This window comes from Chlamydotis macqueenii, chromosome 29, assembly GCF_036417535.1.
Source record: "Chlamydotis macqueenii isolate bChlMac1 chromosome 29, bChlMac1.mat, whole genome shotgun sequence".
In the NCBI taxonomy this organism is placed as follows: Eukaryota; Metazoa; Chordata; class Aves; order Otidiformes; family Otididae; genus Chlamydotis; species Chlamydotis macqueenii.
Genome location: NC_141584.1, coordinates 1,580,743 through 1,594,221, shown reverse-complemented (window position 1 = coordinate 1,594,221; position 13,479 = coordinate 1,580,743). Strand labels below are relative to the sequence as shown.

The following is a 13,479-nucleotide window of genomic DNA, read 5'->3' as shown; positions in this document are numbered from 1 at the left end:
TCCACAGAGCAGATGTTGGGCTACGCTAACGACACAGCAGCGCGTGTGCAGAAGCTTGCGGAATCTGGTGCCAGTGACAACACGTGCGCTAGACAGCACTCGCGTTACCTGCAAACAGATGGCAACGTTGACTCTTGATCCGAAGGTGGTGCTTACAGCACGAGACGACAGGCCAATGTCTTTGAAGAGTTTGGAGAAGGAATGAGTGAGAGAAACTCGCGGCCGTTCCTCTGCAACTACCACACAAGTCCGGACACAGGAGAGATTTATTCCTCGTGCCTGGAAAAGACACATTTGACTGCAAGGGACTGTATGTGTTAATTACCTCTGCCACGCTGCACCGACGTCTGTCCCCTCACAAGAAATGACCCTTGCTTTTTATCCCTGCAATCCCAAATAAATCACTCAAGAAATGCAGGACAAGCCCTGTTCTTGTGTTCAAGTGATTTCCTCTTTTCAGCTTCTATTTGTAATTATAAAATGTGTCTGATCGGAGCCCAGAAATATCACTAGAACAAAACATACATTAGCAGTACTTCGTCCTCTGCCATAGGACGTAGCATCACGTGCTTCTGCAGTGCTTTTCAGCTAAGCTTACATCTGTTATTCACTATTTACATAGATGGAAATCAAACCAAATAAGAGTAAAGTAATTTACTGGGATTACACTGAGTCTTCAACAAAACTGGGACCAGAATCCATTATTATTTCTAGACATGACTGTGAATGCACTGAGCAGCACTAGCCAGCTGCTCAAGCCTGTGCATTATTCTGTTTAACTGGTGACACACAAAGACACCTTCAGAACTCTGCCACCAACAGGAAAGGACTGACCCTGAATCTCATGAAGTATCCTATTTCAGTAAACCCCATGCAAAAAAGCTGTCTCAAGCATTTTATGGAGCATTTTTTTTTTTTCCTTCCTCTCCTCTCCAAGGAGAAAACACCTCTAGTTAGCAAATCTCCTAACATGTGTGCTTTACATCATGTGCTGGTCTGAGCCTTCACTGCAGACTGTTACATAAGCAATTCCTCTGCAGAGCATCCTGCTGCTGGCATCCTCCCTCCAGGGGCTGCCCGGCAGCTCCTGCCACTCGCTGCCACTGTGCTGCCCGCAGCGCAACGCAGGCACCCCACGCAACTTCAATCCTTTTCATTTCCCGGGCTGCAGACATTTCTTGTTGCTTTTGCTTTTTGAGCAGGCTGTGGACTGAAAACTGTTGTATTTAACAATCATATCACTTTGCTTTTCTACCACAGTTTCCTTAGTTTATATAACACAACATTCAGGAAACGTTTCTTACCTTTAACATTTCAACTTGGTTTCCAAGTCCCTTTGTGCACAGTTCCATGACGGAATAGGAACAGAAAGTGTCCCTTACTTTATACTGGCTGACAGTAGATAACCAGAGAAAAAGATTTGATTCCAGCTCCATAGGAGGAATTAAAATTGACTGGTGCCCAGAATACACACTGTGAAGAACATTAAGGAAGAAAACGTTTTTGTGTAGCACGTAGTTAACTTTAAATTAATATTTACTGTATTTTCCTGTTACATTCCTGCTAGACCAAAAGCAGGTTGTGGGACTCTGCATCTGGGGCAAACTGATAATGCCTCCAATGTCCACCTTCTGTGGCAACTCTGTTTTAAAAATAAAACTTACTGTACAAGAATAACGATTTATACACACACAAATGTGCGCGCACACTGTCAGAGTGAAGGAAGAGACCTGGCTCAACCACACAGTTTACAGAAAGAAAACTCGCTTACTGCAGCATGTAATCAAGGAAGAAAGGCAAGAGAATAATTCTGGAGCCAGTAATTATTCAGCACAAATACGCATAATCAAGACAGGGTAACATCTTGCTAATCTGCAGGAAAAGGGAAGATATTATTGCCAGTTCAAAGGCAAATTCTCCCCTTACTGTAAATGTATATGGACTGCCATTGCCCGCTTCTAACCAGCCAGGAGTAATCTTCTCCTTTTCCCCTCAAAAGCCATACCTGCAAAGGCACCAGAGCACAAAACCCAGTCCGCAATAGGGGTCAAGACAAATTGCAATCTGCCGAGAGGAGTAGAGCTCACACTGAAGCTTGATGGCCCTGCAAAGGCCGCTCACTGCCGCGTGGGACATCTGCAACACCAGAGACAGAGAAACTGCTGAAATTCAAGGACATCACAACAGGACCCCATCAAGACGGGTAGGTAAGACTAAAGATAGGTTTGCCTTGGTAACACTTATCCATAAACTACATTTTTTCTTCCCTAATCTTCCACAGCGTACGCGGAGCACTCGCAGAACCCTCTGAGCCACAGTAAACGGAAACACGATGCCAACGGCTACTGCTTAAAAGCTCTGGGCATCTCAGGCCGCAAACACAGCTGATCATTAGTGACACGCTAAGGCTTTCATTTTTCAGTTTCTTATCCTCTTCTCTGTCAACTGCATTCCTCTTCCGCCCTTGGTGGGGGGAGCGGCAGCTCACAGCTACACCACTCGCATCCTCGCCGCTCTCCTGACAGGCAGTGCTCCAGCGGGAGGCAGCAGCAGAATTCCCGATGCCTGCTGTACAGACCTGCCTTCCTACACTGCAGAACGAGTTCCTCAGCCCAGTCACACTGCATCGTCTGCAGCGAATCCACAGCTTTACTGGGAGAAAAGCGTGGTCTTTATGTAAGCTACAAGAGCCAGCTTTGGTGGAGGTCGAGGGGAGAGGCGATTCAGAATACCAGACACGGACAAGACACCAAAACCCCCACCTTCTGAAACCACTGTACTGTACCTTTACTCCTGTAAGCATGCCTGTTGTGGAAACACTAAAATCTAGATATGCTAACATTTCAGGCGTAGGTGGCTTATAGATCTGAGACAGTCGCTTCCTGGGCAAGTCATCTGCAGAAGAAAGGAACAAACGTGGTTCATTTTTGATGACTGAACCGGTGTTTGAAAGGAGAACACAACTTTCAAAAAGCTTTGTTAACTCTCTTTCCAAAAGAGACAGACGACTACACGACAAGACTCTTGACAGAGTTTCTGTGCAGAAGATTATTCATTCTCAGGCAAAGGGAGGGAAGACCAACTCACTCTTGTCTTACGGAAATGAACAGTCTTCTGCAACATGGCTTTGCAGTAACATTATTTTCCATGCATAGCTCAACAAATGCAGAAGAGACGTCAGTAAATAAGGTCAGACCTCGCTTATACCTTGGATAGTTTTTCTGAATATTCAAACAAATGCTTAAGAGCCATCCAGTTAGCAACTGAAATGAGGGACAATCTCTTTGGAAATCAATGGTAACCCCTACACAGAACTTCAAAGTCATTTACTCCACGGACCGCACCTGTGTCAATGATGGTTGGCCAGGTTTTCACATCCACAGCGGCAGCCGCCTCTCGAGATTTCAGTAGTCTCATTAAGGTCTGGGTTGTGAGAATACAGGCAGCTTTGCTGACCTAAAAAGACAAACACTTACTAAAAAAAAAAACAAAACAAAACCAAACAAACAAAAAAACCCAGACAGACAAAAGCATGTACCCATAGCACTGTCATTGCAAGATCTGATGTTCAGAGAGCGTATTTTACCATCTGTAGCCAGCCTCCCCTAGCAAACTTGCATTAATCTCTTTGGCTTTTGCAACATGCTACTCTCTAGTCTTCCTTAACTAAAACCCCAAATGCAAAGAACCACATCAGGACTTTAACAGCAGGCGAGAACATTACACAACCCACATCCAGCTTTCTCCCAGCAGCGAGAACGGGGAGGCATCCTTCCCTGGTTACTGGGCTTGGAAAGTGACTCATCGCAGGACCTGCACTTGCCCAGCACTAAGGAACGTCAGCGGGAAGTTTTAGGTGGTAACATCCCATGGTGGTATCGCTCAGAAACCACCTGTTTCGTAGCAATTAGTCTTCCCATGTAAGGAGAGGTGGTTCCCTCCTGCATTTTATGAATGAAAACACTGTCCTTCAGCCGCTGCTGCCATGTAAACAGCGTGGGAGCCTGGACAGCTGTGCTAACCCCTGGAGTCTGGGAGGCCAAAGCAAGAGAGCTCCAGCCACGCTCTCAGCTACAGCCCCGTTACTCACTTCCACGATCATTCGCACAGTGGGCAGAGTAGCAGTGAGGCTCTGAGCATGAGGTGGTCTCACGGTCACGGGGATGCAGCCAGCGTACAGACAGCCATAGAACGCGGTGATTAGCTCAACGCCTGCAAGGACACAGAGGCTGTAGTGTGGGACAGTGGTGGACGGACACTCCTGAGCACTGTTGATTCTCCAAGCACGGGTGATGATTCGTTAGAAGGTACAAACACTAGTCACTTCCACAGCACAGATGTGCAACACAGGCAGTCCAAACACTGCGAGGAGCACAACAAGGAAGCTAAGAAAGCTTGGGAGAAGGGAGTGGGAAAGTACAGAAGACTGACCACACAGAAAACCATACCCATCTTACAGGAAAAGAACGTCCCAAGTGTCAAACGACCCAAAAGTCAGGCAGGACAAAGAGAACTGTCTGGCAAGGCAAGAGTACACGCACCAGAGCGCAGCTCTCACTAGCAGCGAGTGTCTTACACGCATCTCGTTACAAAGCTGTGTGGTACCGGCCACAGCAGGCAGACTGCCCTTCCCGCTGCTCCCAGCCTGCTGCCACACAAGAGTGACCCAACGGTCTCAGAGGAAATTCCATTTCCTGCACACCTGAAGGCAGTGGCACCAGTCTCTACCAGAAGCCACCCTGCATTTCTCACAGCAAACTACATGCTTTCCCTGGAAGAAAAGCTGCCAACTGGCAACGTGATTTCAGACAATCTGAGCAGACCAGGAGCTGAGGAGTCTCTAGTAGGGTGATCGGTGCAATTCTCCAGCACATGCAGCGCTTTCACAAGTTTCTAATAACCTTCTAGTGAACATACCATACCAGAAGATCTTTGATAGCCACAGAAGTCTTTAAAATTTTTATTCTAAACATCATGACACAGCAAGATCTAGTCAGGAGTGAGAAGGTACAAACTGGCTTTTCCAAAGCTCCAGAGAAACAAAGTCTGAGTCCTGACACTGCAAACGCAAGACATGAGGACAGTCCTCTCTGGAGTCAGAACTATGTCAGTGAGTTATGCAGTCCCTAAGGTATCGCTGTTCCAATGATCTCTGCTTTTCAAAAAAACACCCTGCTCCCCCAACATCAGAAGGACATGGAGCTGGTGGAGAGGGGCCAGAGGAGGCCACGCAGATGCTGAGAGGGCTGGAGCAGCTCTGCTGTGAGGCCAGGCTGAGAGAGCTGGGGCTGTTCAGCCTGGGGAAGAGGAGGCTCCGGGGAGACCTGAGAGCAGCTCCCAGTGCCCAAAGGGGGCTGCAGGAAAGGTGGGGAGAGACTCTTCAGCAGGGCCTGCTGGGACAGGACGAGGGGTGATGGTTTTAAAATAGAAGGGAAGGAAGAAATGTTTTACACTGAGGGTGGTGGAGCACTGTCCCAGGTTGCCCAGAGAGGCGGTGGATGCCCCATCCCTGGAAACATCCCAGGCCAGGTTGGCCGGGGCTCTGAGCAACCTGATGTGGTTGGAGATGTCCCTGCTCCTGGCAGGGGGGTTGGGCTGGGTGGGCTTTGAAGGTCCCTTCCAACCCAAACCCTTCTGTGATTCTATGGTTTCCACAGTGGGACGCAGTCATTATGAACACTTGCTTACCAGGAGGATAAAGAAGCACCACATTGTCTCCTGCATTGAGATGTCCTTTGTCACACAGAACTGATGCAATTCTCTCAGCTTTTTTGTGCAACTGAAGGCAGGTGGCTGTGCACACAGTGGTTCCCTTGAAAGGAGACAGAAATGCTCTAAACAGGGCCTGGCACAACACATGTGTCAATAAAATGGCCGCTGCAAAAAAAGAAAACCCCAAATTTGCTTGCTAGCATCAGTCTATAGCTACCAGTTATCTATAGCTATAGGCTGCTGGCATTCAGCGAGCTGTTTATCCACTACAATACCCAAAAAGACAGATGGAGTTAGATCTGCTCTAGAAGATTCTACCTTCCAGGGAGTCAGTTCAGGTCTTCTTGCACCAGAACCTTGCCAGAATATACTCAACAGGGATACACCATTAAATGATACAGGAACCAGTGGGACCTACGAACACGCTCAGTTTTAAAATGAAGCACTGAACGGTGATAGCCATTGAGGTGAAGCGACCTACAGGTTCAAAGGTTCAAATTTTAAGTTACAAATCCACGGGCAAAATCTGATACAGAGACCAAACAGAGGACACTGGAATGGGCAAGAGATTTTAAACACAGTCTCAATCTTGCACTGAATAACGTGCTGTGGACCTTAAAAACCCCAACAACTCAGCACTGACTGTACCTTGGCATTTAATAAAAGGAAGAGTGGGTGGTCAGGAGTCGCTTGAGCTCTCCACTGCAACACCTCTGTCAGGAACTGGTGCTGAAACGAAGAGGCAGTAATTAAATACCAGTGCTGCTACTTCAGAGGCAGCACTTCAGTCCTCTTCACGCTGCTGCCTTGTATTCAGCTGTAGGGTAAACTCTTTTCCCATTCTCTAGCTGTAACAAATACTGATTTACCTTTTTAACTAAATCATTGTCTTCTATTTGACCAAGATCTCTTCCAGAGGCTTGAGCAATTCGCTTCCCAGCAACCAGGTTCCCCACCATCACAGAGGCAGGGCCAACGCCTGTTGATAAAGAACAGCTGCATGAAAACTGGACTTCGAACACAAACGGGAAGGAGCTGGCCTAGAACTGCAATCTGCAGGACAGCAAAGGGACAAAGATTCTCCAGAGGATCTCGCTGCTCCGGGGCATGGATGGAAGAAGAGAGGCAATGAAACCTCACTGACCGAGTTCAGAAGGCATTGCTGGTCTCCTATTCATCAGCAGAGAGAATCCCAATGAGTTCAAAGGTAGGAACCCAAATTACTGACTGACGCATGCAAAAAGAGGCCCAAACACACCCCAGCCACAGGCCACAAGACCAGCTCTGGTCCCCACCAAGCAGGACACCCAGTGTTGGCGGCACAGCACAGCTTCCTAGGTCTGAGATTGCGAGCTTTGGTTTGCTAACATTTAACAAAAGGCGCTCATGTTACCTGGTTGTTTCTGCCTGGGTTTTGGCAAGTTCGTCACACACGTGTGCGGACACATGAGGATGTTGCACGGATGCAGAGAGCCCTCCAGAAAGTGCTGTTTAGTTTGAGAGATATGGATCCCTCCCAGCGGAGTTTTTGGCAAGGTATTGGCTGGCACAAGAGCGAGGCAATATACACCCACTTGGTGAATGCTGTCAATTGCCTAGAGAAAGGAAACACGGTCACTTGAATTCTTGGTACTACCGGAGAAAGTCTACGGATACTGGCCGCGCTGACACACTGCAAGACAAACCTGCATTTGTAAGGTAACGGATGAGCAAGTCAAGCACTACGATTCCATTTCACCCCTGTAACATCAGGGAGCCCTATGGTAAGAGTTAAGTGCTTGTTAGCATCCCTGCCTTTATCGTCCCTTTCATATACAAGAAATCCTTTTTTAAATCATGACCAAAATCCCAAAATATACACAGCTGCTTGACGAATCATATGATTTTGATCTTAGGACTGTATCCATCTGTCTCCTCTGAACCATCTCACACCGCTCCTTTTTGTCCGCCTCAGCATTCAGACATCCCAGACGTTCTTCAGACCACCACGTTCTGCCCTGATTTTTCTCCCCAGTTTGCAGCCATCACAACCTGAAACATCATTCCCAAGAATGACACACAGCATGAGGCAGCTCTCAAAGTAAGCATTTGCTACTCATTCTGCCTTCTTAGGACTACACTCGTTCAGCTGTTTCAACCTTTCTCTGCTTAACTGTCTCCCTGCTGAAAACGCATCTCCAAAGATAACTGTGGCTTTAAAGCATAACTTTGAGCGCCAACATGATCCAAGACTAAAAGGAGAACTCCTAAGCTTGAGCACTGGATCTGCTTCGCAATGCAGAGAGACAACTGTGTTTCTCTACATAATGCTGACCACTTTGTCAGAGTCTGCGCTGTTCTGTGTGGCAGCCGCTTTCCCAGGACCTTCAGGACATAACAGAACAGCTTGTACACAGCAGATGTACCCAGCTTGTGACCTGTAAAAACACCTTGCGCCAAGAGGGATCGTCAGCCTGTGCTCTTTCCATCTGGGGCATGCTGATGGCCTCTGATCTGCCCACGCACTGAAAAACCGCACAAACTCACCTCCTCCACCCAGGAAAGCAGGCTTACCTGCAGCACTCGACTCATCCACTGAAAACTGTCCTCTTCGGATGCATCTGGCCTCTGCTCTGCAACCACCACAATCCTCTCATCATAGAAGACAGATACGGAGAACACAGCAATCCTGGGGAAAAGGGGAGAGCCATATTGGCACAAATTCCAGTTTTACTCCTTGGGAATAGGAAGCCAAGGAAACAGACTAAAGACAGAACTCGTAAAAAAGTCCCCATGGGGCAGAGAAAAAACACTAAACAATTAAAAGTGAGTCAAAAAGGAAAGACTTTGTGAAGTACGTAAGGGATTAATTCTGATGAAATTTCTACGTAGCATAGTCCCCTGTCCTCTGAACCTGCTATCACATTTCTGTTCCAACCTCCAGCAGATCAGTCACGCAATAAAAGCTTTAAAAGGATCTACATGAGGCAGGGGGCTTAAAGTCCCCTGGCAAGTCTTAGAGATGAGCTCCAATCCTGCCTGAGGATCTAGGAAATTATATCCACAACTGCTATATCAAACGAAGTATCTTTGGACAATAACGAAACTTTTCGTTGCTGCAGAGCTTCAGCCAGCAGTTAACTACTACAGAGACTTAAAAGTCAATTCTACATTCTTCATGTGGCTGATTTATCTTGTTACTCGACTCCTTCCCCTAAAGTACACAGAACAGTCAGACAGGATAGTGGGGAACACAGCCCTGTGTTGGGCAGGATCAGGCCAACTACTGTCTAAACCAAAACCATACTTACTTTAACTGAGCTACCCAAACAAACCAGTTAGTGAGGAGAAATGGAAGATCCTGTTCTGTTATATTACAGGCAAAAGCTTACGGGGAGGGGCAAGGTTTGTTTCGCTAACCTTCCTCTGTAAACTGTTTTTATTGACTCTACTGCCAATCCAGTTGCCACAATGTCATCAGCATTGTGTCTGCGTCCGCTGACGGTCAGCAACCCATCCATTTTTCCAACCACAAACACCAAACTGCCCTGAAAGAGAAAAAGGCATCTGTGAGTGACTTACATAAAGCGGATATTCAAACGTCTCTGATGACTGGCACATTTCATAACTATGGCTAGATCAATGGAATTCGTATAAAATACATTTTCTTTCTCTTTAAATTACAGAATTTATGACTAAATCAGGAGGAGCATTCTAGTCAGTCAGTGAGACAAGACACTCCAGCAAGCATAGCAGAGCTGCCATAGAAAAAGCTGCTTACACTTTGTTTTTAGAAGAATTAGCGATCTAAAAAAATGTAAGAAGCAACACAGTACGGCACAACGTGCTGGAAAAGTAAGGGCTCCTACTCGCTCAGGCAAATCCATTAACTTCCAGCTCTGTTATCCACAGTATGCTATCCTCACACATACATCTGCACAGAAACGCTTTTCTTTTAAACACTGAAGGCTATTAGCACGGACAAGAGAATACAGCAACGCAAGCTCAAAAACTTAGTTACGTACTGGTCCAACGAACCCCAGCAAGCCGGAACGGACAAATGGCACATCACCCACCGGAGAGCCAGCCGCGTTCACAGGGATAACCTGCAACAGAAGGCAGGGCGTTGGAGGCAAAGTGGATTTGCCTGAGGATAGAAAAACATTCCCCACATCGGGAATCACACCGTATGTGAGTGAAGTGATGAGAAGGGGAGGGAATCCTTGGTACAGTCATCGTTTTAGCACTGTGGGAGACCTTTATGAGAGGGGAATACTGAATATATCTAACTGTAAGGAGTTTTTCAGGGTATTTTCTTAAAGAAAACCAACATTAACAATTAAGTTACAAAACCAAGAAATTATACCAGGCTATCAGTTCTATACAGGAAACGGGGACAGACAGATGCATCCTATTACACGTACCTCAAACGTATTCTTCGTCACCCCTGCCAGCCCATAATACATCATTCCTCCTGCTCTGGAGCTCACACAGATTTCACCAATCTCATCCGTTTTACAGAGCTGAGGTGGTCCGTCAGGTTTCACTATGCACATTATTCCTAGGATAAATTACGCACCGTTAGAACAGTTCCCGAGATCTGCCCTGTGTAAGAACGGACACGTTGAACCGTGACAGACGTGACAACGCAGGACGGGGACTGCCCACCTCCCTCAACGCTGCGGCTGAACATGGGAGAGAACACTGAGCAGTTCTTTTTCTAAAACATTCCAGATCATTTGCAAAAAGGTCTTACAGAGGACTCATGCACATTTTTACCTCCCGGCATCACGTGGCCAACATCCTGGACGGTAAGAGCTGAGTTTTTATCTTCAGTGTTGACACGAATCACGCCAAAACTCAGCCCGTTCATGGAGAGGATGGCTCTTCCAGGCAAAGGTGCCCCGGGGACCCCAGGCCTTTGAAGGACACAAAATCAATACTCGAAATCAGGCATACAGGCTATTATTAGATTCTGATGAAGACACTACAGCAACAGAAAAACGCGTATTTCAGTGTCTCTGCTTTGCACAATGAATTTTTAACTCTGAGATGGTGGTAAGGACTGTCTCCCAGAAAAGCCACGTTGATCAGTAAGAAACCGTATTCTTGGGCAAGTGCAACTCTTCTTCCAGCTTTTTAGCTTCCCTCATGTTAAACACCTGCTCCCAGGCCAGGTCGTTACAGGGCTACTTACTACACAAGGCAGAACGTGGACAGAAACAAATGACTGACCAAAGTGATATCAAATTTAATCTCGGTTTCAAGAATCCACACAGCTGTGTAAATCACGAGGAGGAAAAAGCAATGCACAGCTCTTACAGGCACTGTTGAGCTGCCGTGTATCTTAGAGGAAAAAAAGCCCTCGTATCTTAGGAGAAATGTTTAACAGTGTAGCTACTAGAATACCTGAGCACACACAGTGTGTGTCAGTGGAGTTTATTACACGCTTAAGTCAACTATGACCAACTGATGTGTGAACAAACCTCAGCCTGGATCACTGAACCTGGCAAACAAACTGCAATGCTGTACGCCCATTACCTCCGTATTGCAATAGTCATCGCTTCTGGAGACGTGGCACACGGACAAATTGCCTCTGGTTTAAGCCCATGGCTCTGAAACAAGCTCAGGAAGGCATCACATGAGGAAACAGACCCTGGAAAGAAAGAAAATATGCCACCGTGACTTAATTTGATTTTTAAATTTCTCTGTAAAATAACCTAGAAATAAGTGCAGTGTATTTGCAGAGTATCACTTCTAAAACTCCAGGTAGCATCTTCCAAGATATTAGCCACAAACGAGCGTAAGTGCCTACTAAGTGTGTTGGGAACAGGCGTATTCTCTTGAACAAGTCTGCTTTTCTCTCCCAGTTTGCTTCAGAGTTCTTACATGCTGACAGTACAGCAACAGGCTAAAAATACTTTCCAGACCTCCAACAATTAGTGTACGTATGGAGGGTCTGTTTCCATACAGCGTGCATAATCAGAACAGGTCTAAACAGTACTGCAAGTATCCCTTCCAGCTGGTGCCACTTCGACAAACACTCCGTAAGCCTTTTCCCTAACAGCATTCCTTGCTGACTTTTCTGGGGATTTTTTCCCCTTCAAACTTCTTCTTAAATGCCTTTCCCTTATTCCTCGTGAGCAATTTAAAACCAAGCTCAGAGTGTCTACCAGAATTCTGTTCTCCACACAAGAGCTCCCCATTCAACTCTCCTGTTTGCTACTTTGCGGTACCTTTCACAACTCATACTCAAAGGATGAAAGCCCAGAAAACCCCTCGCCCTGGGGCTCAAGTACCACAACCCACAGCTCTGTGTTACTAGGCAGCTGCTCTAACTGAAATCTTCTCAGAAGTGTCTGCAAAAGCAGTTATGCTTGAGTCTGTGATACAACCAGCTGAGAAACCTCTCTCCTGAAAACAGCAGGACGCGCGTACTCACAAGGATTTGCACCATCAGTTACGATCAGCATGCGCAGGGAACTCAAACTGACGTCTCTTTGGTCTCGATGGGCCATCATGGCCCAGTGCAAGTCTCGACACTTGACTAAAGCAACTTTTGCTGCAAAACAACAGAAAAATGGTATCAGGGCAAATAAAAGCTTTCTATGAGTCATTTTTGTATGAATACACACTCCAACACCCCCAAATGAGAAAACTGCCACTAAAGCAAGCAAGCCTTCATTAACTGAGCCTGCAGTAACAGCAAACACCAACATACAATCGCATCTGCTGTGGCATGCAGGCCATTTGCCCACCCTCAGCCAGGGTCTGTCACTACCGAAGCCTCTCCTCCAAAATCCATAAATCATTATCACCACGTGAACGTCCTCAGTGAAGACTGGGGATCAATGGATCTTGCTGTGCTCAGCTATCTTCTTGGTCTCATTAAAGGCACTGACTCAAGTACACCGGTCACGAGGTCCCCATCAAATTTGCTGACATTCACTTGGCATTAGAACTTTGTGCATATTTACAAATAAATTGTAGAGTTTTGGCCCTCGATATTTGTCGTGGAAGAGCTCTAAAGCATTGAGATTTTAATGCCCCTCACTCATTTATCCCGAGAACTTCAAGCTGGAGTTGTGGAGCATACAGTTACCTTTGTGAGCATGAACTCTCTGCACCCACGAGAGCGGACAGGTTTTCATCACAGAATAGGGCACACTGATAGTATGCAATTTGTTCATTACATTCTGAAAAGTAGAAAAAAAAAAAATATTTTTAGAAAAGAGCTCACAAAATCTATTATCAAGCAGAAACAGGAGTCATACTCGCTCCCCATCAACCCCTGCTATGAATTCACATAAGTTTACCGAGGATGCTTCTATACTTCCTCTATACTTCCATATTCTTCCTTCCTCCCAGCAGATCCAGCTGGGAGAGAAATGGCTGACTTAGTCAACCATCTCCTCACATGTTGCAATTATAAAGAGTTATGAAATGCTTCAGAAAGTCCTTACAGGCTCAACTCACCGTGAGAATGCCATGCCACAACCCTGCATCCTTCTTAAAATCCAAAACATTCACTATTGTTTCACCTGGGAAGAGAAAGTTGTAGGTTTGAAGTGAAATGTGACAGGACAGCCGTGACCATTATTTATGCTAGGATCTGCGTACGTCTGAACCCGTCAGATCCGCTCCAAGAGGCAGACAGGTAGCAAGCAAGTGCAGAGCCTTGTTTGTCTGATTATGCGTTCTGCTAGTCAGAGCTCCTTGTTATGCAAAATAACACAACTGAACATCAATTTAAGAGAACGAACACATCCTAAAAAGCTGCAAGAAAAT

The 13,479-nt window shown here is 46.3% G+C and overlaps 1 protein-coding gene across 7 annotated transcripts in view; it reads right to left on the bottom strand.

Moving 5' to 3' along the window:
- Positions 1-13,479, bottom strand: part of DIP2B (DIP2 acetate--CoA ligase B (putative)) — a 67,900-nt gene that overhangs the window by 6,801 nt on the left and 47,620 nt on the right. For 5 of the 7 annotated variants that reach the window (XM_086768771.1, XM_086768772.1, XM_086768774.1 and 2 more), the window contains 19 exons: positions 13,168-13,232; positions 12,794-12,887; positions 12,134-12,253; positions 11,233-11,347; positions 10,471-10,610; positions 10,116-10,252; positions 9,717-9,797; positions 9,112-9,239; positions 8,266-8,380; positions 7,106-7,307; positions 6,582-6,691; positions 6,361-6,441; positions 5,689-5,812; positions 4,091-4,212; positions 3,345-3,456; positions 2,786-2,895; positions 2,006-2,136; positions 1,305-1,473; positions 109-279 (listed from right to left, as the gene is read on the bottom strand). In XM_086768771.1, the coding sequence (XP_086624897.1) occupies positions 109-279; positions 1,305-1,473; positions 2,006-2,136; positions 2,786-2,895; positions 3,345-3,456; positions 4,091-4,212; positions 5,689-5,812; positions 6,361-6,441; positions 6,582-6,691; positions 7,106-7,307; positions 8,266-8,380; positions 9,112-9,239; positions 9,717-9,797; positions 10,116-10,252; positions 10,471-10,610; positions 11,233-11,347; positions 12,134-12,253; positions 12,794-12,887; positions 13,168-13,232 (2,327 nt within the window). Of the gene's footprint in view, positions 1-108; positions 280-983; positions 1,218-1,304; positions 1,474-2,005; positions 2,137-2,785; positions 2,896-3,344; positions 3,457-4,090; positions 4,213-5,688; positions 5,813-6,360; positions 6,442-6,581; positions 6,692-7,105; positions 7,308-8,265; positions 8,381-9,111; positions 9,240-9,716; positions 9,798-10,115; positions 10,253-10,470; positions 10,611-11,232; positions 11,348-12,133; positions 12,254-12,793; positions 12,888-13,167; positions 13,233-13,479 lie in introns of those variants that run through there. The other 2 variants (XM_086768776.1, XM_086768778.1) reach the window with 2 other exon arrangements.